This window comes from Petaurus breviceps, unplaced genomic scaffold (assembly GCF_028583685.1).
Source record: "Petaurus breviceps papuanus isolate PSGF00001 unplaced genomic scaffold, PetGlider_PUasm1.0 185, whole genome shotgun sequence".
NCBI classification, from domain to species: domain Eukaryota; kingdom Metazoa; phylum Chordata; class Mammalia; order Diprotodontia; family Petauridae; genus Petaurus; species Petaurus breviceps.
In genome coordinates, this window is record NW_027185797.1 from 16,028,724 (window position 1) to 16,056,014 (window position 27,291).

At 41.8% G+C, this 27,291-nt stretch overlaps 1 protein-coding gene across 11 annotated transcripts in view; it reads right to left on the reverse strand.

Annotated features, from left to right (window-relative positions):
• Positions 1 to 27,291, reverse strand: part of THRB (thyroid hormone receptor beta) — a 450,111-nt gene that overhangs the window by 42,366 nt on the left and 380,454 nt on the right. The window contains exon 1 of one of the 11 annotated variants that reach the window (XM_069088492.1): positions 13,677 to 14,019. The exons of the other annotated variants lie outside the window; for them this stretch is intronic. Coding sequence (XP_068944593.1) covers positions 13,677 to 14,004 — 328 coding nt within the window. The 5' untranslated portion in view covers positions 14,005 to 14,019. Of the gene's footprint in view, positions 1 to 13,676; positions 14,020 to 27,291 lie in introns of those variants that run through there. 11 annotated transcript variants of the gene reach the window in all.

Genomic DNA, 27,291 nt, shown 5'->3' on the forward strand with positions numbered 1-27,291 from the left:
TCTATCTATCTATCTATCTATCTATCTATCTATCTATCTATCTATCTATCTATCTATCTATCTATCCCTGCTGATGATGGCTCTTCCCAAAGCCTTTTTACTCATCAAATATCTATCGATTTTCAGGGAAAGTCACTTTAGGGCAGAATGATGGGAGAGATTTACCACACTCTTCATGACATTTTCACAACTTCTTTTAAAACGAAAAACTGAGATCAAGCTTGTCGTTAAAAAAGTAGCCTTGAAGAGAAGACTGGGAGAAAAATGAAACTTTCCATAATCCTTTGGAGATTTTTAAACAAATATCTGGGATCTCCCTTCAGGGAATGGTGCAGAGGATGAAGATGATGGTATAATAATAGCTGGCATTCATAGTACAGATAGACCCAAAGGCTTGCAGACATAGAGCTGGGAGGGACCCTAGTGGCCACCTAGTTCAAGCCTCTTATTTTACAGATGCTAAGGCTCAGAGAAGTTTGGAGACAGCAAGGTGGGAGCTGTAGTCCATGTGGTGTCACACTTGGGATCGGGAAGATCTGAGTTTGGATCCTGCCTCAGATGCTTACTAGTTGTGCAATCATTTCAGTTTCCTTACCTATGAAATGGGGAAGATAAGAACCTGCTTCCCAAATGAGCAAATGTACATAAAGTACTTTCCAAACCTCAAAGGGCTGTGCTGGGTATTTTCATAAACAAGTGACTGCCCCAAGGTCACACAGGTTACAGAGTGAGGTTTCAATCTTATGATGCCAAACCTAGCCTTTTTTCCCAATGTACCACACTGTCTTAAAGATAAGGGCATCCAGAAATCAATTTGCCAGCATCCTGTGCTTCGTTTAAAGGCTGGATGGCTTTTCTGATTTGTCTTTGCATCATGCAAATACAAAGATTCATCCAGGGAGTTAGTTTTTAATATGTTTCCAAGCATCATCAATGAAAAGTTGGAGGCAGGGTGACTAGGTGGTGCAGTGAATAGAGCACTGGACCTGGAGTCAACAAGACCTGAGTTCAAATCTGGCCTCAGACACAACACAAAAACTAGCTGTGTGACCTTGGGCAAGTCACTTAACCCCAATTGCCCTCCAAAGAGAAAAAAAAAGAGAAGTTGGAAGCATTCAGTCATTGGAGGGTTGAAGAGAAGGAAGAAAACAAATGGTCCTGGTCCCTCCTTCATTCCACTCTCTGTGACCCGTTTGGGCTTCTCACCCTGATTATTTTCCTCTTGGACTCTGGGGAAGGGTGCACGTTGGGGAGGTGATGGAGGCAGGCACAGAGGGGAAGGAAGAAACAGAGAGTGAGAGAGGAGAGGGGTGTGTGGGTGGCTCTAGAGAATTCAGAAGTGGAAGAGTGTAATTAAGACTGTCGCTAGACTAATGCTGGCACGCTGCGGGAAGAGACAGGTGTGACTCTGGTGGTGTCAAGGACCTGAATCCATAGGAGGGAAGCTTCTGTGGTGCTACCACTTCACTGAGGGAGAGGGTGAGGACCTAGTTACTGAGATAAGGGTTGATCAGTCAGTCGTCCAATCCATCAACAAGAACGATTAAACACCTCCCCTGGGCCAGGCACTGGGGATACAAGTAAAATGAGCCAGCCCTAGAGGACTGGTGGTGGTGACTGAAGGGAGTGAGGGAGCTTTGGCTGGTGTTGGGTTAGGGGCAGGTAAGAGGTGCAAAATACGGATTGGCTGAAGGCATCCAGTTTGGCATACAGATAGACAAGCAGACATCCAGACAGACAGACGGACAGTTCACAGTTTGAGTCCTAAATGTCCAGGAAAGATTTGAGTGGATTCAGAAAAGATCCAGGTCATTGGACCACATGGAGACAGCTGCAGATTGGCAAGTGAAGTCAGCCTGGCACAGAAGAGGGTTTTATATTTTGCAGAAAGTCCAGATCCCCCCATTGCAGCAGAGAAGGCACATCCAGATCCAGCCCCATTGAAGGGGCCAGATCCTTTAGCGATGGAGACATTCCCTTCCAAGGTCCAAGGTTTCTGTTTTGTTTGGGTTACTTAGGTTAGACCTAAGTCTACATCAGCTACAGGGTGAAGAAGATTACCAGCTGCAGAGCCATCTCCCTCTGAACCAGTGATTTCATTGATGTAAAGAACTTCTGGGTGAGGGCACTCTCTCCTCCTTGACATCTTATAGTCTTAAGAAGGCTGTCTAAAAGAACGTGAAGTTAAGTTACTCACCCAGGGTCACAAAGCTTCTATAGATTAAAGGCAGGACTGGACTCAGGTCTTTCTGGCTTCAAGGCCAGTTCTCTCTCCACTGGTCCATATTGCCTTTGTTTTTTTCTTCTATATGTGTAGAGATGAAAACTGGAGACCTTCACACAGACACTGAGCCCAAGTCTCAGCAATGGGCAGCATTAGCTCATCTGTTTACCTGAGCTGTGTACTTCCTTTGAATTCTCAATGCCCCACTTTAGCTGTGCCAGCCTGACTGCGACACTCCCCAAGTAAACTTTGGGGGCTTCTTCCCCATGTACAATTCATTATGTTCCCAGCTTACACAACCGCTGAGCCCTGAGTCCCTTGGGTATCTCAGTCTTGTGGGTAATTGATGGAGTGAGTACTCTAATTGAATAAGACACAGCAACAACAGCATAACTCAGAAGGCCCTCATCCCCAGCACAGACTCTGGGAGTCTTTCCATGATAATAAGCGAAATAAAAAACAATACAGACCGGGCTTTGTGCCCAGAAAGCTAACTGCTCATCGAACACTGTGTGCGACTGGAGGGATGGAGAAGGCAGAGGGAGGGAGGGAGAGGGAGATGGAAAGGGAGGGAAGGAGGGAGGGAGGGAGAGAGGGAGACAGACAGAGAGACACAAAGAAAGAAGAGAAACAGAGACATAGACACAGAGAGAGAGACAGAGAGACAGAGAGACACAGAGACAAGGCTGAAGTTTAAAATATTCACAGAGGTACTAAATAGGGGGACTGTGTTAACTCATTTTCTGGACCTGCCTGGGCCTTGGGGCCCATGGCCAACACAAGTGCAGAGGGTTTTTGCAGGTGCAAGCAGCAGGCCCTAGAACCCAGGGCCAGGCAGATCCATCTTGTCAGCTGTCAGGGCTCTGGAGTCCTGTTCCCACTCAAAGTTCATTATTGTTGCTGTTGTTATTGTTGCTACGGACTGTGTCTAACTCCTTGGCACCACTTGACACCACCCAAGACTGAAGCAGAGGCCTTGAATGTCATGACAGCCTGTTCTTGGCCCCATCTCTCTCCACAGGGACAGCCTCGACATGACCCGGCCCAGGTCTTCTCTAGCTGTCAGCACCCCTGAAGCTGCCTCTTGGCAGCATGGCCATGGGCCTGATCCTCCCACTATGCATCAGGAACTGAGGAAAATGTGTGTGTTGATCCCCTACAGAAACCAGATTCCCAAAGCAAGTATGTAGGATTGTAGGATGGGGCATCACAGATCTTGACCTGGAGGGGTCCTCAGAGATCATCCAGCCCAAAGTTTCTGAACTTTTCTTTGCCTCAGAGACCCCTTGGGCAGGCTGGTGAAGCCTATGGACCCCTTCTCAGAATGTTTTAAATACATAAAATAAAATACATAGCATTATTTTTGTTCCTAAATATAAGCAAAATACATAGCATAATAAAAACAATTAGAAATAAATGATACATAATTATAAATAAAGATTTATTTTTTTTCTCATCCAAGTTCACAAATCCCCTGAAATCTCTCCATAGACCCCCTAAGGGGTTTGTGGACCAGAGGTTAAGAATCCTTGACCTAGTTCAACCTTTTTTGTTTTATAGATGAGGACACTGAAGCACAGAAAGAGGAAAGTAGGTTGTCCATGATCACTCAGTAGCCAGAGCCAAAGCCATTTGAGACTAGGTCCCTTGATTTCAAATTGTGATTTCTTTCCACTCTACCCTTTAATCAAGTAGAACCTCAGGGACAGAAGATAGTTACTAGTCTATGTCAACACACATGAAGGAGTCACGGCTGGAACATGGATGTCTCTGGAAGCTTGCAGATATTAATGCAGCACGACTCACTTTCATTTCCTCTATTATCTGACATTTAGATGGTTTTCATTTTTTTCTAATCGTAAATAACGCCGCTAATAAAAACACTTAAGATGCTATCTCTCTTGGCAGGTCACTAATCAAGGAATAAATATTTCCTGCTCAGAATCTTCTATAGAATCATCTGGTGGCAGTTTCTTACACAATCCTATTAGTACGACTCAACCACACCTTCCAAATTCCCTATAATCTTAATTCTGAAATATTTATATCTAAAGTTACCATGGGCAATATAATACATCAATTGTTACACCTCACTCCATCCATTGTTATAATTTTTTTGGGGGGGGGTCAGGGAGTGCCTTGGCAGAGTCCTTTCCTTCTCTCCAAAACCTAGAACGTTCCTCCTTCTCACCTGCTTCTTGTGGAATCTCCAGCTACCTTAAGAGGCTGCTCAGCACTACCTTCAACATACAGCCTTCCCTGGTCCCTCTAGTTATGAGAGGTCTCACCCTTCTGAAGTTAATTCTGACCACTTTGTATACACTTTGTATAGAGAGGCAGCATGGAGTACAAGTCACTTAACCAGGTGGCGTAGTGGACAGAGTTAGACCTGCATCATGGAAGAGCTCAGTTTCAGTCCAATCTCAGACACTTACTAGCAGGGAGACACTGGACAAGTCACTTAACTGCTGCCTCAGTTTCCCCTTCTGTAAAGTGGGAATAACAATAACATCTACTTCTCAGGGTTGTGAGGATAAAATGAGATATTTATAATGTGCTTTGCAAATCTTAAAGCACTATAGAAATATTGTTGTTGTTTCTGACCTGTGGTAGAGACTTCCAAGCCTGTACTGGTCTGATTAACCCCAACATAGTGATGTCATCTTGGTCCTCTTTGAGAGAGAAGGGCAACAACTAATTGTTATTATTATTATTATTGTTGTTGTTGTTACTACTACTACTACTACTACTACTACTACTACTACTACTACTACTACTACTTCTACTACTACTACCTTTAGTGTTCCAGGAAACTCTATAGGATGAGGATAATTTTAGACCCCCTTTTAGAATAATTAAAATAATTGGTAATTGAAGGTAATATTACATTTCATTTAGAGGTTAGTGAGCATGAAGATATACTTTCTTCCCATCCAAGTTCACGGTCATGATGAAATCTATCTGTGGGAAACCAATGAATCCCAGGTTAAAATTCAGGCTCAAAATGCAGAGAAGAAATTGATTTGTTTTGGTGAAGGGAATTTAATCACTGGGAGCTTTTCTGTGCAAATGAAATCACAAGTCTAGTCCCCCAGTACCTCCCACCCTAAAAAAGTAAATACCTATTGACTTCCACCCATTCCAACTAGAATGTGAGCTCCTGGAAAGAATTTATTTTAATTTTGTTTTTGTTCCCCCAAGTGCCTTGTAGAGTACTTTGCAGACTATACATATAATCAGCAGTGAACTGATTCAAATTGATATTTCATATGAAATGAATGATAGGGATTTTTATAGGTGTCTTAACATAGCTGGCGGTACCACATAAGACTCCATTTCCTTCAGTAAGTATAACTACTGCCACGCCTTATTGCCATCCCCCTTCTTTCCTCTCCTCTCCCAAACATTCCAAAGAAATCACATAGTTGTCAACAGGACATTGGTTCCAGTTGCAGAGTGAGAAGCTATCACCAAAGGGGTAACTTTTGTTACTTGAGTAACTACCTGGCTTGGTGACATTTGCTATCACTTAAGAACGTTGATTCAATAAGCAGCAGAAGCTAAATACCATACCTAGAATTCCAGTGAATGCATATCAGGCCCTATAATGGTAGCTCAGGTCTCATTGTGAAATGACCCACAGAGTTTTCCAAGCCAACCTCAAAAATTAGCATAAAAAAATTCTGTGGATGCATGCTTGAGAGCAGTTACAGGATTCACATTTGTTCCTGGAGAAGATACACAATGACAAAATGACAACGCTTGATGTTCTTATGGATTCAAGGGTCTCTTGAAATAACACTATGGTCTCCCAAGGTTGCTTGGTCCACTGGCTGGGACTGACTGACCTGTAGCAATTTATGATCCAAGATGGTGAGCGAGGAGGATGAGTTTAGTGGCCCCAGAGCCCTTCCCAGTAGCGTTCATTTAGCCAGAATATCTTCTGTTTGGGTTCATTAACTGGGTTACCACTTCATCAACCTTTCTCCTTCTCCTCCTTCTCCTCCTCCTCCTCCTCCTTCTTTCTCCTCCTTCTTTTCTTCTTCTTCTCCTCCCTTCTCTTCTTCTTCTTCTCCTCCTCCTCCTCTTCCTCTTCTTTCTTCTCCTCCTCCTTTTCTAAAAGCAATTCTACCTAGTTATAGATTTCATCATTTGCCAAACAATCCTACTATTTTAAAAACTGATTTCTCCCAATTTCTGATTGACTATTGAGTATGAACTTGCAAGTATGAGACAATTGCCATGGCACAGTGGCAAGAATGAATAAATGAATGAATTGAGAAGCAATTATCAACCACTTACAACATCTTAGGTAATAGGCAAGGTGCTGGATAATTTAAAATCTGCCTTAGACTTGCCGTATGACCCTGGGCAAGTTACTTAATCCTTGTTTGCCTCAGTTTCCTCATATGCAAAATGAGGTTAATAATAGCACTTGGTTCATGGATTTACTGTGAGGATCAAATGAAATAACATAGGTAAGGCACTGTGCAAACCTCACAATGCTATACAAATGTTAAATATTCATTATAATTATTAAGGTTTTTTTTTCTTTTTTTCTTTATTTACTTTTGGTTTACAACATTCAGTTCCACAAGCTTTTGAGTTCCAAATTATTAAGTATTCTTATTAGCTTGGCTGCTGTTATTTCTGATACTCTTGGGAATGTTCTTGCATGTGAGAGGCAGCAAGGTACAACAGCTGGAGAGTTGACTTTGGAGTTGAGATGAGCTGGGTTCAAATCCTACTCTGATGAATACTAATGCTGGATAAAGTACTCTCTTGATGACTTGGCAGTTCTCTAAGACAGAAAGATGCTGATTTGTGTTGGCAGAAGAAACTTCCCACCAGAAGATCTCTATGTCTATATAATTGCAGGCTTGGTACCCTTTTCGTGTGGCAGTAAACTACTGATTCTTTTTACTTCAATTAACTTCCCTGGAGGACCCATAGCCACTGAGGCTTGAGTTGGAAGAGGAAATGGTAAGAAGGCTTGCCTTTTGACACATTGTATACAGGGATGGTACCATGTATAGGCAAGTAAAAGGTCCTTCCATAGTATCTTTTGCAGGGGTGCTGAAAGGCCTGCCTAGCCCTAATGATATAATTGAAATTAGAACCACTGGAATGATTTCTTTGTATTGAAGCATTGTCTCTAAAAGGCTCATCAGAAGAACCTCTGATTTGTTGGATGGGGGCAATGGACATGTGGAGTCCCTATAATGGTATCACAGGTCCACCTGTCAAATTATCTACAGAGTTTTCCAATCTAACTTCAAAAATTATCATAGGAAAATTCTTTTTTTTTCCCCACTGAGATAGATTGGGTATATGCTTTGGCCCCTAGTTAAGGGACAAACACCTCACTGGAATGACAAAGGGAACTCATGACTGGTCTCCTGTCACTGTCTCCTGTCACAGTTCAGCAGATTAGGGCTTTCTTAGATCACTGGGATCACACACATTTCTCTTTGTCATGTGTTGGCTGTTGGAGGAGAAAAGAAACTTCTTCCTTTTTCAAGGGTGTCCCTCTTGAGGCTGCAGACAAATTCTGAATGTTTTGTTGACTTGGCTAACCTTACTTTTTCGATTGAGTTAGCTACTTAGAAAAAATAGCTGGACTGTTCCATTTTTGTTCTTGCTTAGCCCAGTGCAGGGCTCACAGTAGGCACTCAATAAATGCTTGTCCACTGCTAGATCCTAAAGAAGCAGTCCCATAGTTCACAATGGGAAATGTTCTATGTAATTAAGAATCCCACTCCTGATGGAAGAAGGCAATCTTTTGCTAGGAGGGCTTGTCCCAGAAACCAGAACCATTACAACCATCAAGGGATATGGTGACTGCTGGATTTTGAGGTGAATTGTTAATGGCATACCTAGAGAACCAGAGCAACATATGGTAAGGGCAATTTGAATACACTATTAATGGTGGAAGACAGTATCCCGGGCCATCTCCAGTTGTCTTGATCTATATCTGGCCACTGGACCCAGATGGCTCCAGAGGAGAGAGTGAGGCTGGTGACTCTGCATGGTGCTCTCTCATTTATACTCAATTCACTTGCATGTCATGGCATCACCTTCTTGATGTCATGGTCCTTTTGGAGAACAAGGACAAATAACAAAGAGTGGTGGGAGAGACGCTGGCACAGAGAAACAATCAATCAATCAACAAGCATTAATTAAAGACCTCCTATGGGAAGTGGTCTTTCCCCTTAAAGAGTTTCTAAAATGCAAGGAGGAGGAGAATAGGGGAAGAAGAAATGCAGCTGGGCAATTAGGATTGGTAGAACAAAGTCGGAGGATCTTTGTCCTTTATTTATTGGGAAGCTACTAGACCATTTGAGGAGAAAGAGGAGAAGGAGCCATTTTATGGAGTTCCACATGTAGGGTGAAAGGAGCAGAGGAGAAGCTGGAAGTAAGAAGTTCAGTGAGGAGGGTTTAAAGGTGTTTAGGGCCAGGATCATCTCAGCCTAGCCAAGGGTTTGATGACAATTATGGAAAGAAGGACTAGAGATGAGACCTTTGCGACTGCCTTGTGGCACAGAAAAAAGACAGTATGGGATGGGAGCCAGGAGAGTTATGGGTTCAAATCCCATCTCTAACACTTACTATCTGTGCAACCACGGGCTAGCTGTTCTGAATTTTGTCTTCCTCATCTGTAAAATGAAGATAACACCCACAGAACCCACCTCCTATGGGTTTTGTGTGGAACAAATAAGAAAATGAGTGAAAAGTGCCTTGTAAACCTTAAACATCAATAAAAATGTCAGCTATCATGGCATAAGACCCAAGATTTAGAGCTCCATATATGGGTCATTGAGTCCAAACCCCCTTATTACAAATAAGGAAAGAAAGCATAAAGAGGTGGGTCAATAATTAGTCAACAAGCATTTCTTAGTTGCCTGTTATGGACCAAGCACCATACAAACACAAAATGAAACAACTCAACCTCAATGAGCTTATATTGTATTAGGGGAGCCAACAGGTACATACAGATATGTGTGTATGCATACACATATACAAAAGAGCCACAGAATAAATGCAAGGTAATTGTGAGGAAAAGGCATCAACAGCTAGGGAGATCAGGAAAAAAACATTTCATACAGCAGGTAAAATGACTAGGTTTCAGTCAGCCAGGATGTGAGAAGCATCTATGAAGTAATTATTATGTGTTAGGTACTATGAGGGAAAGAATCAGGTTTGATCCAAGGTCTTTGGGGCTGTGCATATAATGTTCCCTGGCAGTGAAAGATGGAATGAAGGGAGGGGGAGAGGTTGGGCATCTAGAACAGATCTGTGAGTCTCCATGATAATGTCACATCACTGTAGTAAGAGATGAGACAAGGAAGTGCCAAGGACAGAGCAGGGGGGGGCCGTGCATAGTTAGTAAGGAGAACTCAAATAAAGAACTGATGAAACAGATACTGAATGAGCAACTAGAAAAGCAGGGGAAACAAAAATGGTGAATAATGCAAAGCTGATGCCAGGGAGGATGGTGAGGGTAAGGGGGTGACTTCCTTTTTGAAAAGCCACAGAAAAGTCAAGGAGGATAGGCCGTGGCCAAAAACTGTTCTACTTGGCCATGAACAAGGTGCTCTAGTCTTTGAGGAGGGACTATAAATGGGAACAGGAGAAGAATTAGAGACAGTGGAAGCAAACAGCTCATTCAGAGACTAAATAATACACTTCTAGGGCAGTCCCTGGGCTTTGTCACCATCTTGCTATAATGTCCTACTCTCTCATCATAAGCAACCATTGTGGAAAATGGCACCAGATGTTTTAGGAGGAGGTTAACACATCAATTGCCATCTCCGAAGAATGCATCTATTTGACAAGAGCCTCTGAGCTCTTGATAAGAGATGGGGAATGGTCTGAAAGGAGAGCTCAGCATTGTCTGCTGTTAGGTTTAGTTTGGGCACAATCCATTTCTTGGCACTAAGAGGCATTCTTATTTAACCTCGAGCAAGATAAATGTGTTCCGTATTTAAGGAAAACACTTTAGCATTTCTCTATAATGGCCTTGTCTCTTAATGGATTCCACGTGGTAATGCCCAACTTGAAATAGAACTGAGTGCAAGCAACCAGAGTACAGACACAGTAAAAACAAAATCTGCCACTGCACAAACTACTTAGAGTTATATTTTAAAAGCTTGAGATCTACATTTCAATACTTAACAGTTCACTGGGCATTCACCTAAAGCAATCCTCCAGCTAGTTTTAAAAGTGTCACTGAGATGTCCTTGCAAGAAGTCTAGCTTGAAATTCGATCTCCTGCATCTGAGGCAGGCCAAACAATACCTGAATTACCATTTAATTTCCATTTCCAGTGTTTATGCAATTATACCCATTAGGCTGACAATTCTTCAGAGAAGTTGATGAGTTACTAAGATGGATTCATTATATGCTTTTGTAGGTCTTTCACCAGCTGTAGAGTTTCTGTGTTTATTCCAATACCACCCAACAAGCATATTATTATTTGTTCTTCACTTTTCTTTTTGCACATTTCAAAATTATTCCAAAAAGTAAGAATGTTTATTAAAAAAAGGGGGGGCTTTTCGATCATGGTTTAAGATTTGGGACTTGGGGGGAGAGAGGGGAAGGAGGAAAAAAAAGAGTTGGACTTCCTGAATTCTCTGAATAAGAAAATTAATTCTGATACAAATATTTTAGCAACTGTTGGGAAGTCTAATCCCTATAGGATTTAAGGGTATAGGAAACTGAAACAAATTCATTGTATGAAAGAGAGGTGTAAGGAAAGGGTTACGTTAAACATCTCTAAAGAAGAATCCTGTTTAAAATAAACTGAGTATTTGATTGGCAAGGCTAAATCCTGATTGGTCCTAAACTTCTGCACAGATTTGAACTTTTTGGTGAGAGAATCAGGCCAAAGGCACTGCCATCTTCTGGCTATGTTGATTTCATGAGTACAAATGAGAAGGCACCACACCCTGACTGTCCAATTCCTTTAAGTTTGCCTTCAAAATTTCAGCTCTTCAACACCATATTGTCCCTTAGGAAAGTCTGTGATCAAAAGCTGGGGCTAATTACTGATTTTAATGTCCTCTAATTGCTAGGTTCTATTTAAGATGCCATGTTCCATTGGAGGACAAAGAGAAGGTTTTCTTTATTTCCTGCTTGGGATTATTCTTTTCATCACTCCTTTGTGCTGTTTTTTTTTTTTTAAATTAAAGCTTTAGAAAAAACAAAAACCTTCTATTCTCCATCAGAGAATTGGTAAGTGAGACAGACTCTATTCTAAACTTCAGTCTTTCTCAATATACTGAAGGAGAGAAAACTATTCAGAGATTAAGAAATAAGATAAATTCAAAGGGAAAGACAGAAAAGAGAGAAGAAAAAGTTTTGACAGCTGTGTTACTGAGGAATATAGAATAGTGCTGAACACAATGAACACAGACGAGGCAATTATGATTTATTGGGAATCAAAGAAAGCCCAAATGGAACAATAAAGCCCCTTCAAAAGGACACCTGCTTAAAGTATTAATGTTGTCTTAATGAGATACCATTGAGGATTCACTGACAGAAAGAACCCACCCCACTCAACAATATTGGATCAATATAGTCAGACATGCTGGGTCTAACCTTTTGTTCTTAGGAGACAGCAGATTGGTCCGTTTTACTGAGGTCTGCTTAAAAACTGGCTGCCACAAATACTTGATGTGCTTTAAGCCAATCACCTGCCTTGTTCAGTGAGATTGGCGGGGAGGGCAAATGGGGAGGGAGTCCAGTGGCCTTTCAAGGTACAGGGCTTTTAAAAATTACATCCATAGATGCATAGAATGCCTCTTTGTTTCTCCATTTCATGAATCGTATTAACGCTCAAGGCATCAATGCCCGAAGCAGGTCCCCTTTGTTAGGGACCTCTCCACTGGGTCTCTGAGGAGGTTCTGGGTGAAACAATCACTAGAAGTACCAATCTGTGGGGAAAATGTCGGGAAAGTTCTGCAATTAACTAACTCTTAGCCACGTCTGAACACTCCAGCAAGTTCAAAGGAAACCGGCAGAGACATCAGTTACTTGGGATCCTATGACACCATCCCCCCAAACTGCACATAGTCATGCATAGAGTCCCAACGGACTTATTTTTCATTTTAAAAGCCGAGTTACCCAGAAGCCACATTTCTTAAGAAACAAGGGACACAGGCCAGCCCAATGAGAAACTTGCAAGTTAGAGAAGGTACTTTGAAATTCATTAGGGTGCCTCTTGCCTCCGAAATGTTATAAATGAAAAACTCGGGGGCTCAATAGAAGTGTAATTCCTCAACAATAGAGGGGGGAAAAACACTTTTAGATACACCTCTTCTTCATATTGCTCCCAATCTACCTCCTTCCTTTATTCACATGTAGAAGTTACTGATATGTCAGCAAATATTATCATTTGCCCTCGGAGAGAAACAGAAACAAGATTCCTAGTCTGTTTGAATTAAATGGGTAGCCTTCCCCCCCCCTTTTTTTCCTATGGAACCATTTGAAAAGTTGCCGATATTTCCTTTTACACTCTGAGCCCCGTTGGATAGCTTTTCAGTTATTTTCACTGGAGGTATTCCTTTATAAATGCAACAGGGCACCATATCATTGCAAATTAGGTATCTCTGTCTGCTCAACAGGCTCCTGAGTCCCACAGATGCAGAATGCAAGCATTTCTGTCAAAGCTACACTAGGTTTTGAGCTTATCTGGAGTGTCTCTGCATCCATTTCTTACATCGTATTCCAAGTTTTCACTGAGTGCTACGCTGATCATGCCTATGCAAGGAACATTTTATGTTCTATCGACCCAAGTGGGGAAGTGACATGTCACCTGCTTGGAAATCCAGACCATGTCAGGCACGGTTTTTGAAAGGTGAAATTTTGCAGCAGTGGGGATCTGGATTGAAATGATTGGGCATAGCTTTCTTTCCAGGTTAAGCAAAGGGAGTAAATCTAAAGAAGTGAGCCAACAAGTCATTCTAATATACATTTACTATTACACTGTCCAAGACAAATCATGTCAACTAGCTAGCTAATGTGAACATTTCTCATGAAATGTCAAGCAAGAGGCAAGTGGATTTTTCGATGGAACGAGGAGAACTAGACCATTCCGAATCTGATCATGCTCACCTCTGAAAGGTGAAACTTTTAGATCTCTCCTCCTCCCCTCTTGCACCTGAAGATTTCCAGTTAACATTTGGCTAACTGAACAAACATACAAAAACCCAACCCAGAGAGCCATTCTAACTACAGCTTTCCCATGCGAATAAAAAAGTGCTTGGAAATCTTTGCTGATCGCGGAGACCTTTCAATCACCTAGCAACCTCTATTACGGCTGTTTTCAATTTGGAACAGACAGGCTTCAAATTCAAAGATTATGTGTGAAGAAGCAGATGCACAACTTCTAGGGAAAACAACACAGGCACAGAGACTAAAGGGAGAAAAATAGAAATAAAATTGTCCCTACCTTTTTTCTGAGAGTACGGTGGCGACTGCACCTGAGTGAAAGTAGGCTTTTCTTCAGTGAAATATTCAGCTTGGCTGTACGGCTTCAGGGCCATGTCCATGTCAGAGTACTCGCTTTTAAACATGTTTCCAGGGTAACTACAGGTATACGGCTGATTCATTGCCCAGGCCTGTTCCATATATATGTTGTTACTGTGCCCGGCCTGAGTATCACAGCCGCTGTAATTCTGACTGTCTTCGACATATGTGCAAGAACCTGGACATTGCATATAACCAGCGCTCCCAGCACCTGGATAGACCTCGTATATTTCCTGCACACAGAAGTTCATTTTGTGATTCTGTCCCCTGCGTTTCTACTTTACATATACACGTACACAAGCGGCATGCACGCACACCATCTGGGGCATACACACCCAGACGCATACATACACATCGAACGGCAGGGGAGAGGAAAGATGAATAAACAGGACCAAAAAAGTCACAGCCTGCCTCACTTTTGAGTAGTAGCACTTGATGTGCTAACGTCCTATTTATATTGGATAGGCTGGTAAACTCCCCTGCCATTCAAACATATTGAGAGGCAGATTTATGACCATCAAAGGTCTTAATCTGAGACTGTAGCTAATTCCTCAGGAAGATGGAAGACAGGTAGTGCTGACCTCCCCCACCTCCCAACACCAGATAAAGAAGTGCCTGCCAGACAAGCCGTCTTATTAGACCCTCACAAGCAGGATTCATTTCATAAACCATTCTAGCCCCTTTCAATATGATTAGAAAATGATTGTTACACAAAGCGGTGATTCTGTCACTTCAGCTGACAACTTAAGTGTGCAGTATTCTAAGGGGAACTCCCTGGGGGGACGCACAGAAAATCCTGAAATCAATACACTTGTTTATTAGCATTAAATCATTGGAAATTTAATAGTGCTGGGTGGCTGACCCACCCATTAATCTAGGGTGATTTTTAAAAACAGATTTTAGTGTCTTAATCGGTTGCTAGAATTATTGATTTTCTTTTACAGAATTATCCACAGGAACCAGTCATTGGCACATGTTTCTCTCTGGATTTTACAATATGTTAAAAAAAAAAGTTTCAATAAACTTTAGGGATGTTTGTGAGAAACTTCTATGGGATAAATACATGATAATTTCCCAAATCAGTTAGTTTTTACTTTGTAATGGGAGATTATTTATACATAATCTTTACAGGACTTGTATTTCCTAAATGAACAGTAGCCAACTTTTTTTGATTGAGATTCACCACCCCCCCCCTCTCTCTCCCTCTCCCTCCCTCTCTCTCTCTCTGTTTAGGAAAAACACAATAGGGTTTTTCTTATAATTTTTGTTTGTGATCATACTGCTATTTGCTGGGTTATATACTCCTAGTCACTCTAGTCAAGTTCATAAATAAAAGTCCATAGGGGTTGGGATCATGACAAGAAAGGAAAGGAAGAGAGCAAACATGTATAAAGTACCTATATGTGCCAGGTACTAGGCTAAGCATTTTACAAATGTTATCTCAGGTGATCCTCACAACAACTCATGAGGTAGGTGCTCTTACTATCCCCATCTCGTAGATGAGGCAACTAAGGTAGGTGGAGGTTAAGTGACTTGACCAGGGTCACACTGCCAGTAAGTGTCTGAGGCTGGTTTTGAACTCAGGTCTTAGGAACTCTAATCCTTCACTCTAGCCAGTATTCATTTTTCCCCCCTGCTGTTTCCTGGTTACCCTTAAAACAAACCAGAAGCCTTTACAAGAATATTTTTAATCATACATACAAGTAAACATTTAATTAAACTTTTTTTTTTTGCTGAAAATGTCAAAACATTACATTTAAAGTAGTGGTTATTTGCTGAAAACTCTAGGATTAAAAGTGCTATAGACCTTATGTTTTTTTTTTTTATCTGATCTCCTTTATTTATCTCCAATTGACCAAAACTAAAACTCAGATTAACCTTTCAATGAGCTGTTTTCCTTCCTGGCAAACGAAAATGGCAAGGAAGAATCTTTTTGGCTAAGCATTCCATGTTGGATGCATCTAATTTTACCCAGTGCTTTTCCTGGCATATTGTCCATTTCTTTGGAGGCAAAAATCCAAGGACTTTCTTGCCTTTTACTGCTTAGCAATATTAATGCAAGCCACCACCATTATTTTTATTTTTTATCTCAAAGGAACAATTTAAAGAATTTTAAAATAAAATCTATAAATGCTTTTGAAAATCAAGCCATGCTCCAGAATTGTACCTATAGTCTTTAGTAAGAAAACTTTCACATGAGAAATCACAAAATAATGGGGAAGAGAAGATGATTCTGTTTTTTTTTAAACTAGGTAATTTGAAAAGCCCCAAGACTCAATATTATTTGTATTGAATATAAAACATTTAAATTCCCTCAGAAGTCTTTGAATATCTCCAATTTTATGGTTAAATGATTTTATCTATTAGTGAATGTATCCCCATGGAACAGTTCATTGGATAGAACTTTTGGGCCTGGGGTCAGGAAGCCCTGATTTCAAATCCCACCTCAGACTCTTACTAACTGTATGATCTCGGGCAAGTCACTTAACCTCCATGTGCCTTAGTTTCCTCAATTGTAGAATGGGGGGATCATAGTAGCATCTACCTCCCAGGGTTGTTGTGAAGATCAAATATAACATTTGTAAATCACTGAGTACAGTTCCTGGCATATAGTGACCACTGAATAAATGGTTGTTCATCTCCTCCCAAATGAACCCTGTCATTCCCACAGAGAGGGAGTATACTTAGCTTCTAATAAATATGTAAACTGACTGTTACAGCTAAGAACAAATTTGGTTCAGGATTCATATTGAGGTTGAAATGTGTCCCTGGCACGTTAACATAAGGGATCATATTCTCCAACCTGAGACTGACCTTTTCTCTTTCTTTCTGAATTCAGTAAGGATTTTCATGCATATATAAGTGGGAAAATGAGGTGTCCTTAGGAGTACCCCCCACCCTTTATGCTCATGTTAACTGACTAGTATAACTTAGACTAGTATAACTAAGTAGAGTACTAAAATTGAAGTTTAATTGGAACCTCAATATGGTCAATTGTATGAAATAAGTGGAAAAAAGCATTTGATAAAGCATTGTAAGTAAAATTATCATTCATATGTGATATAATAAGAGTAGTTAATATTTATATAACATCGAAAGCCTTCAAAATGCTTTACAGATAGTGTCTAATTTGATCCTCACAATGATCCTATGACATGGGTATTATTATTAGGCCCATTTGATGGATGAGAACACTGAGGCTGAAGGTTATTGAGTGACATGTCCAGGATCAAGCAGTTTTAAACTCAGGTCCTTCTGACTCTCTGTAGCTTCTGAGCCCAGGAAACCTGGGTTCACATTCTGCCTCTGACTTATCTAGGCTGTGTGATCCTGAGAGAGCGATAACTTCTTGATACCCCCAGGAATCTCTTTAATATTCTTTAAAACTCTTTGCTGAGAGTTCACTATATTGAAGAAAATTCTGGTTTGTTTAAAAAAGATGTGAAACACAGATATAACGACTTCAGAAGAGCAAAAACATAGCCCCTATCCCTGATTTCAAGGAGTTTAGGGCTTACGGAAGAAGAATGAAAAACATCTACTGCTTTTTCTCCAAGAGAAGCAAAACCTGCCACCTCCCTCATTACTGCACGTTTTTGGAAAATCTGGTTGCCACAAACAACTGTGGATTTCAGGTTTAAACTGTACTCTGAATGGATACCTGACCCACTAACTTAGTTGGTGTCTTCTAGAAAGCCTTAACTAGGGTGGGGTGATCAGAACTTTCTCCCAGGGTATCAAAATTTAGAGGGTGCTGGAAGCCCCTGAAACCTAGACACAAGTAAGTTAGTGAGCAAAAAATAATCGGGTAAAACATGAAGTGATCAGAAGGGCTTCCTGCCTGCAGGCTCTTCCCTACAAGTCCAATGTTGGTCTTTCATTGATCTTCCTCTTATTTCCCCCATGTTTGTGTCTCCTACACTGGCAATGCAGTGCCCTGAGGTCTCTCCCCAGCACCGACTTTGTCTTAAAAAATCGTCTTAAAAACCCTTGGGATGGTGCGGCTGGGTGAGCACTGATCCCTGCAGTCAGGAGGACCTGAGTTCAAATTTGGCCTCAGACACTTGACACACTAGCCGTGTGACCTTGGGCAAGTCACTTAACCCCAATTGCCCTCCAAAAAGCAAAAACAAACAAAAAACCCTTGGGATGGCAGGAGTGGGTCTGAAGGTCAGAGTGCATTAGAGGCTGTGGAATCCTTTCAGAAGAGGTTGCTCAGCATCTGAGTTGGAGGGGGAAGGGTTCAGGAAAGAGGCATTGGCAGGAAAATGGAGACATAGGGGAGTAGCTGCTCTGTGGGGCCTTTGATCCCTCCTTGGGATCTCTGGTCTTTTTCCTTTACCAATCCTCACTGTCTTTCCCAGAGCTATCCTAACTCTTCTACCACAATAGCCCCCCCCCCCCCATCAGGGTGCCTCAACCTTTTATATCGCCCTTTCCTCTCTGGAAGCGTTTATATAGCCCTTTAAGGTTTGCAAAGCACTTTAGAAATAATTAGGGTATTTCATTTAATCCTTACAACCCTGGGAAGAGAGGTGCTTTTATTATCCCCAATTTACATATGAGGAAACTGAGGCTGAGAGAGATGAAAGTCATTTGCCCAGAGTCGCACAATTAGCAAGTGACTCGGGCTGGATTTGAACTCTGGTCTTCCTAAATAGGCTCAACACACACACTCCAGCATGCCATTCACCTGCTTATGTAAAACTCCTCATTGAAACTGTCATTCCTTCAGTGCTGCCCAGCTATCAAAGAGAAAAATAATGAATGTGATAAAGGGACAGGTTGGGCAGGATCACATGGACAGGGGAAAGAGTCGGTGCCAGTGTCTACTGTGCTTAGTCACAGCCGTTTAGGAGACAGCTGAGTACAGAATAGCTTGCTGTTAACTGCTTGCAAAGATGCGCATTGAGAAGGTCAGGGTTAACCTGTTGAGGCAGCACAAAGTGCCTGCTGTGAAGTGTGTTTTCTCTACCTTCAAAAAAAGAGAATTGTCCGAGGGCAGCTGTGGCACAGGACCCGTGGCTGTGGCCGCTTCCTTTGCGTTCTAGCCCATCTGTCTGTCTGTCTGTCCGCAGGGCCTGGAGGGGGTTGTAGCCCTATTCCACCCTGTCCATGCGGATGGGAGGAATGGCCAACTGGGGATTCCTGTGGATCTTTCTGGACTCCTGTGGGTCCCTTAGAAGAAGGGGAGCTCACAGGACCAGGAAGCAAGGGCGCTATGGCTCTGGAAAGGGGCCATTGCCTGGTAGCTCCTTGTGATGGTGGTTTTAGATTGAAGGATAAAATCATGAATGAGTGAGTGAAAAGGCATTTATAAAGCCCTTATCCTATGCTAAGCATTGGGGGGTCATATAGAAGAGGGAGACAATCTTTGTTCTCAAGGCGATCACCTCCACATCAAGGAGAGTTCAGAGGCAAGGTCTGGTGCTCATTAGCATGTATTAGTAAGGCAGATGTGAAAGGCCAGGAGTCCTAAGGGTCACCCTTAGGCAGAGTGTAGGGGTCTGGAGGGTGTCTCTTCAGAGCAGACAATAAGTACTGATGGGCCAGGGTAGTAATAATAAGAGCCAACATTTATATGGTGCTTCCTTATAAAAGCATTTTATAATCGTTATGTCATTAGATCCTTACAACAACCCTGGCAGGGAGGTGCTATTATTATCTTCATTTTACAGATGAGGAAATTGAGGCAAAAAGAGGTTAAGTGATTGTGAAGGGTCTCACAGCTAGTAAATGTCTGAGGCTGGATTTGAACTCATGTCTTCCTGACTCCGGGCTCAGTGGTCTATATCCAGTGGGCCATCCAGCTACCTAGCTGGGAAGGCCTGGTGCACTTACTATGTGCAAAACACAGCCAGGCGTTGGAGATACAAATAAGAAAGTAAGATAGTTCCTGATTTCAAAGAACTCGCCTTCTCATAGTAGGAGACAAGTGGGGGTCCTTTGGATGCCTTGGCAGGGAAGGTGGTAAAGCAAAGTGATCCTTCCACCTTACTGGAAGGAATGTAACTGGTGACTCCCTGCTTAGAGTAGGCAAAAAAGCCAGATCTACAAGCCTTGGGGTGGCAGGAGTGGGTCTGAGGGTCACAGTGAACTAGGGACACTAGATTCCCTCTGGAAGGAGTGGTTGCTCAGCACACAACGTGGAACGTTTTGGAATGAGGCATTGACAGGAAGACTGAGATGTAGGCTCGGAGCTGCTCTATGGAGTCCTCTGGCACATGGTGCTATCTGGGCAGTAATGGATCTGATTCATTGGAAACCTTCTCAAGCAATTCCCCTTCCACCAATGGGAGATGTCTGCATTATGGCTGAGCAGAATGGCAAGGGCACCCCATTACAATGGAGCAGAGCAAAGCTTACGGTCACATGGAGGTAGCAGCCACTGTTCATTTTCTTAAGTGATGCAATGTACACTCACAAGAAAAGGACCTGGTTATGATTTCTCATTGGTAAAACAGTGAAGAGAGTAAGGTGGCGAACCAGCTGTGACAGAACAGAAACTATGTGGGGAGCCTTTTGTCTTCAGACAACATGGGTCCTAGTGTGACTAAGCGCCAACGAGGGGCTGGTCAGATTTGCCAGGATTGTAGACTGACCTGAGGGGCTCCCGTGCATTGGCTTGCTTTATACTCAGGAGGAAATGAATAATAAAAGCCCCCATTTAGATGGAATTTTAAAGGGATGGGGCCAAGATGGCAGATTGGGGGCAGTCACCTAGCTGAACTCTCCCAGCATTCTCCTCTAAACAGCTTTTAAAAGTAACACCTCAAATCAAATTTTGATGCAGCTGAGCCAATAAAAAGTCGGGGTGAGATATTTTTCTAGCCTAAGAAAACTTAAGAGGTTGGCAGGAGAAGTCTGTCACTAGGGCGGAGCCCTGTGTGGGAGCCCACACACACAGCAGTGGCAACAGTAGCCAATGCCACAACAATTTCAGGAGCTCTCAACAAGAGGGCAAAATAGAGATCGAAAAAAATCCACCTTTCATCGCCTGAAAGAGATCCCCAAATGAAAACTCCCAGGAATATTAAACCCATTTCCAAGAGCTCCCAGGACAACGAGAAAAAATATTTCAAGCAGCCAGAAAGAAACAATTCAAATATTGTGGAGCCACAGTCAGGATCACACAAGATTTAGTGGCTTCCACGATAAAGGAGTGGAGGGCTTGGAATAAAATATTCCAGAAGGCAAAGACAAGATTACAACCAAGAATCATCTACCCAGAAAAACTGAGTGTAACCCTTCAGGGGAAAAATAAACAAACACCACCACACACACACACACACACATACACTCATGCATGTACATTTAATTAAATAGAAGACATTTAAGCATTCCTGATGAAAAGACCAGAGCTGAATAGAAAATTTGACACTCAAACAGAGGACTCAAGAGAAGCATAAAAAAGTAAACATGAAACAGTCATCATAAAGGACTCAATAAAGTTAAACTGTTTACATTCTTATATGGAAAGATAATACTTGTAACTCCTAAGGACTTTAGAATTACCAGAGCAGTTAAAAGGAGTTTACACAGAAAGAAGGCATGGGTGTGATTCGATGATGTTGGAAGGAACTCCAAAAAAATTAAGGAGGGAGAAACAAGGATGTACTGGGAAAAGGGGGTAGGGATAGGTAGAATGGGGAAAATGCAAAAGAAGAGCTTTTACAATGGAGGGAGAAAAATGGGGGGTAGTGGCAGGCAATGCTTGAACTTTACTCTCATTAGAATTGGTTCAAAGAAGGAAGATATACATATATATATACATACATACACATACATATATACATATATACATATAACACAAACATGCATATATATATATACATATACACACAGGTATAAATAGAAATGTAACTTACTCAATAGGGAAATAGGAGGGGAAGGGAATAAGAGAAAGAGGGGGTTTGATAAAGGGGAGGGTGGATTAAGGGGAAGTAGTAGTTAGAAGCAAAAGAAGACTTTGAGGAGAAACAAGAGAGACAGAGAGAGAGAGACAGAGAGACAGAGAGAGAATAAGATGAAAGGAAATAGACTGTTAGTAATCACATCTGTGAATGTGATTGGAATGAACTCACCCATAAAATGGAAGCATAAAGTAGAATGGATTAGAAACCAGAATTCAATAATATATTGTTTACAAGAGACACACTTGAAACGGAAAGTCACACACAGAGTTAAATAAAGCTCTGGAGCAGAATCTAGTATGCTTCAGCTGAAGTAAAAAAAAAGTCAGGGGTAGCAACCATGATGTCAACCAAAGCCAAAGCAAAAATAGACCTAACAAAAAGAGATAATCAAGGAAATTACATTTTGCTAAATGGCACCGAAGACAATAAAATACTATCAAAAGTTTTAAAACAAGTTTCTGTAATAATTTCTCAGATATGTACTGTGTGGAACTGTGTCAAATTTATAAAAATAAGAGCCCCACTCGATAAATGGCTGCGAAGAGGGCAGTTTTCAGAAGAAGTCATCAAAGTTATCTATAATAGTATGAAAAATTGTTCTAAATCACTATTGATTAGAGAAATGCAAATTAAAACAACTCTGAGGTAGCACCTCACACCTATCAGAAATGACAAATGCTGGAGGGGTGAGGGGAAAATAATGGACCATTATTAGAGTGGTGAACTGGTCCAATCATTCTGGAAAACAAGTTGGACTAGGCTCAAAGGAATATAGAACTGTGCATACCCTTTGGCCCAGCAATACCACTACTAAGTATGTATTCCAAAGAGATCAAAGAAAAGGGAAAAGGGCCTACATGTATAAAAATATTCATAGCAGCTCTTGTTGTGGTAGCAAAGACTTGGAAAATGAGGGGATGCCCATCAACTGGGGAATGGCTGAACAAGTTGTGGTATATGATTGTAATGGAACATTATTGTATAAGAAATAATGAGAGGGGCGGCTAGGTGGCACAGTGAGTAAAGCGCCACCCTGGAGTCAGGAGGACCCGAGTTCGGTTCCGGCCTAAGACACTTAACACCCACAAAAAAACAAACTAGCTGTGTAACCTTGGGCAAGTTACTTAACCCCAATTGCCCTCCAAAAGGCAAAAAAAAAAAAAGAAATAACGAGGGGGATGGTTTCAGAACAAAACAAACAAACATGGCAAGACCTATATGAACTGATGTGAAATGAAGTAAGAACCAGGAGATCATTGTACACAGCAACAGTAGCGTTGTAATGATGACCAACTATGACAGACTTGGCTACTCTGGTCAATACAATGATACAAGACAATCCCAAATTATTCATGATGGAAAAAGGCTATCCTTCAGAGAGAGAACTGATGAACTCTGAGTGCAAATGGAAGTATCATTTTCTCACTTTCTTTATTTTTCTTGCTTTTTTCTGAAGGGTGGCTAATATAGAAATATGTTTTGCATGATTTCCTACGCATAATTGATATCATATTGCTTCTCTTCTCAGTGGGTGTGGGAGAGGTGGGAGGGAGGGAGAGAGAGAATTTGGAACACTCAAAGTTTAAAAAGAAAAGAATGTTCAAAATAAATAATTAATTAAAAAAATAGATGGCACTTTAAAATTAGCAGCATGCTTTCTGTACATTATCTTATTTGATCCTTAGAATAGTTCTGTGAGGTAGATGTAATTATTGTTCCCTATTTTATAGAAGAGGAAACTCTTACATGTGTATACATATATAATATGCACAACTTATATATTTATATTCCTCTAATATATCCATAAATACATTTTACACAATGTACTTACTATAGAATATACTGCCTACATAACATATAGCATAGTTACTATAATACATATATGTATATATTTACATGCATACACCACATAGGCCACATAGATAGCACACACATGGTCACACATGTTCACATATGTACGCATACATGCATGTATAAAAGTGTGGCGTAAAAAGCCAGCCTTAAACACTGGAAGATCTGGGTTCAAGTATTGATGTGTATGGCTGGGCAAGTCCCAGCCTCTCAGAGCCCCAGGCAAATCTCCACAGCTCAAGGTTGCCAAATAGTTACCAATGTACTTTGGTAAAGGCAGTTCCTTAAACCAATGAAAACCTAGGAACTGACCAAATCTACACATATGTGTACATATGAACACATACACACATTCTTTTCAATTTTCTATCTCTCCCTGAAAGTGAAGAAAGTCCTTTTCTCACACTTGTTTTGTGGGCCGGTTCTGATTTCACCCCTAGTGGACCTGAGATAGTGCATCTGAGAGGCTGAGTCCCTTGATCGGGATCCCACAGCTCCTCAGGAACAGAGCTCATCTTTAGACCCTGACTTTCTGATTTCAAGGCCAGGGCTCTATCCAGGGTCTTATGGTAGCCCTTCTGGGCAGAGGTGTGAGTGGCCTGTTGGGTGAAGGGTCAGACAGGAGGGAAGCTCAGGGCTTTAGCCTGAGCCCAGGTTACTAGCCACAGAAACTGGAAGCCTCCAGGACAAGGGAAGGCTCCCCATGGAAAGGAAGAGTCATTGGAAATCACCTGCGAAGGCCCTGGAGGGAGAAGTGTCAGGGAAGGAGAGGGAGCAGTGAGTTAATTCTCATTCTTGAATTGTTGCCAAAAGTTCCTCTGCCTCAGTCCCTCCTACTTCACCAGATGAGTTTAGCAGGAATCCAAAAGGCCACAGCCTGTACACAAATTACACCTGCTTTACTGAGAAAATGGAATAGTAACACTTTCTGGGGAAGGAGCTAAAACATTATTTTCTTCTAATTAGTCTTTGGTGTTAAAACAAAGGCACCAGCATTTAGTCTAATAATATAGGGAAAGAAAGAAGATGAGAGAAAAGGCCAAGGAAAGGTTATGTGGGTAAAATTCAGATCACTCTTTCTGTTTTACAGACCTTTGAAATGAGGGAATGAAGACCCCGACAATGTGGAATTGATTACAGGTCTTCAGACATAGAAAGGACTTAATAAGTAGTTTTGGAAAAAAAGAGAGGAAAGAAGGAAAGGAAGAAGAGAGGAAGGAAGAAAGGAAGGAGAGAGGGAAAGAAGTAAAGAAAAAAGAAAGAAGGAAAAAAGAAAAGAAGGAAGGAAAGGAGGAGAAAAAAGAAAGAAGGAAGGAAGGAAAGAAAAAGAAAGAAGAAAGGATAGAAGAAAGGAAGGAAAGGGAGAAAAGGAAGGAAGGGAAGGAAAGAAAGAAGGAAGAAGGGAAGGAAAGAAAGAAAAAAGGAAGGAGAGAGGGAAAGAAGTAAAGAAAAAAGGAAAAAATGAAAGAAGGAAGGGAGGGGAAAAAAGAAAGAAGGAAGGATAGAAGGAAGGAAAGGGGGAAAAGGAAGGAAGGAAAGGAGGAAGGAAAAGAAAGAAGGAAGGAAGGAAGAAGGGAAAGAAGAAGAAATGGAAGGAAGGACAAATGCTACTGACTCTGAGGTCAGAAGATTTGAGTTCAAATCCTAACTTTGATGCTTCTTCCCTCTGTGCCCTTGGGAAAGTCATCTGACCTTCAGAGTTCTCAGTTTCTTCATCTGTAAAATGAGGGGTTTAGATCAGATGACCTTTGAGTCCCCTTCTAGCTCTGGGATGGTAATGCTATGATCCTTGGAAGGAAGGAAGAAAGAGAGGGGGGAAGGAGGAAGGAAAGTAGGAAGAGAGGGGAAATAGAGGAAGTAAGGAAGGGAAGAAGGAAAGAAGGAAAGAAGGAAGGAAGGAAGGAAGTAGGGAGGAAGGGAGCAAGGATGGAGAGAGGGAGAGAGGAAGGAGGAAGAATGGAAGGGAGAGAGGAAGTGAGGAAGGAGAAAGGGAGGAAGGAGGGAGAGAGCAAGGATAGAGGGAGGAAGAAAGGAAAGAAAGAAGGAAGGAAGGAGGGAGAGAGCAAGGATGGAGAGGGGGAGAGAGGAGAGAGGGAGAATGGAAGGAAGGGAGAGAGGGAGTGAGGAAGGAGGAAGGAAGAAAGGAAGAGAGGAAGAAAGGAGGGAGAGAGCAGGGAGGGAGGAAGGAAGGAGGAAGGAAGGAGGAAGGAAGGAAAGAAGGAAAGAAAGAAAGAAAGAAAGAAAGAAAGAAAGAAAGAAAGAAAGGAAGAAAGGAAAAAAGAAAGGAAGGAAGGCCTTTATTGTCTCTTGCCTGGAATCTCCTCATTGTTTTCCCTGCTTCCAGTCTTTCCCCTCTCTAATCCATCGCCCACATAGCTGCAAAATAAATCTACAGCATAGTCTGACCACGATGTTCCCTTCTCATAAACCTTCAGAGGCTCCCTGTTGACTCTGAGGTAAAATAAAAATGACTCAGGCTGGCATTCATGACCACCCCTCATGGTCTGGCTCCAGCTGACCTCTCAAGCCTTATCTCACTGTGCTTTCTTTCAGTGCTCTATGTTCCAGCTGAAGTGGCCTCCAGATGTTCCCTCAAATCACAGCCCACCTGAGGGACATTTACGCATCCCATTCCTCCCACCCACCCACCCATCCACCCACCCACCCATCCATCCATCCATCCAGCAAACATTACCAAGTGTCTTCTATGTGGGAGGTTCTTTGCTAGGTGCTGCGGATACAGAGACAAAAATGACATTCCTGGATTATGCTCCTTCCTCCTCCCAGAATCCTTTTAACAACAGCCGACATTTCTGTAGTGTTTTAAGGTCTGCAAAGCTCTTTGATACACATTATCTCATTTGAACCTCACAGAAGCTCTGTGACGCAGGGATGTCTTCCATATTTTACAAATGAGGAAACTGATGAATTGAGTCCCCTTGGGTTAGACCTTAGATTGTACTTTTTCTGTTCTCAGAACCTAGTATAGTGTCTTTCATGTAAGAAGATGCTTATGACTTATTTGTTGAATAGAATTGCAAGAAAGAAATAAAGAAAGGAAATAGGGAAAAGGGGAGAGAAGGAGAAAAAGAAGAACGGGACAAGGAAAGGAGAGAGGAAAGAAGGGAAGAAAGAAAGAAAGGATGGAAAGAAGGAAGGGGAGGAAAGAAGGAAGGAAAGATAAAGGAATGGAGGAGGAATGGAAAGAAGGGCAGGAGGGAGGAAAAAAGGAAGGAAGGAAAGAAGGGAGGGAGGAAAGAATGGAAAGAAGGGAAAAATAAGGAAGGATAAAGGAAGGAAGGAGAGAAGGAAAATATTTTCTGTTATATAGTATCTAGTGCTATGTAATGATTTTTATGATCAAAATCTGTATATTCTTAAATCCCGCATCCATAACACGAAGCAGAAGCATAGTTGTGCGTACCATATATTTTAGCTACATTGATTCTTGTTTGCTTTGTATAATGTGACCTGAAAAAATGTTTGTTGTATGAATGAACGAAAGGAGAGCTACATCTGGCCATCAGGCTGTTAAGTACAGTAAACCTTCCTCAGCATTTGTGGGTGTTCCTGAACAGTCTGATATGTTGAATTCCCACGGAGGAATATGAAGGATGGTTTCTCTTTGCTGTTCATTCCCCTGTGCTCCAAAGCTCACTCACATATGGTGCTTGGCTTGAGCAGAGCTGTGGCATGTGGTGACTCCTGTTGGCTCCACGTTTGTCCCCACTGAGCTATCCACCAATTAGGCATCTCAAACACAGTGGGGGA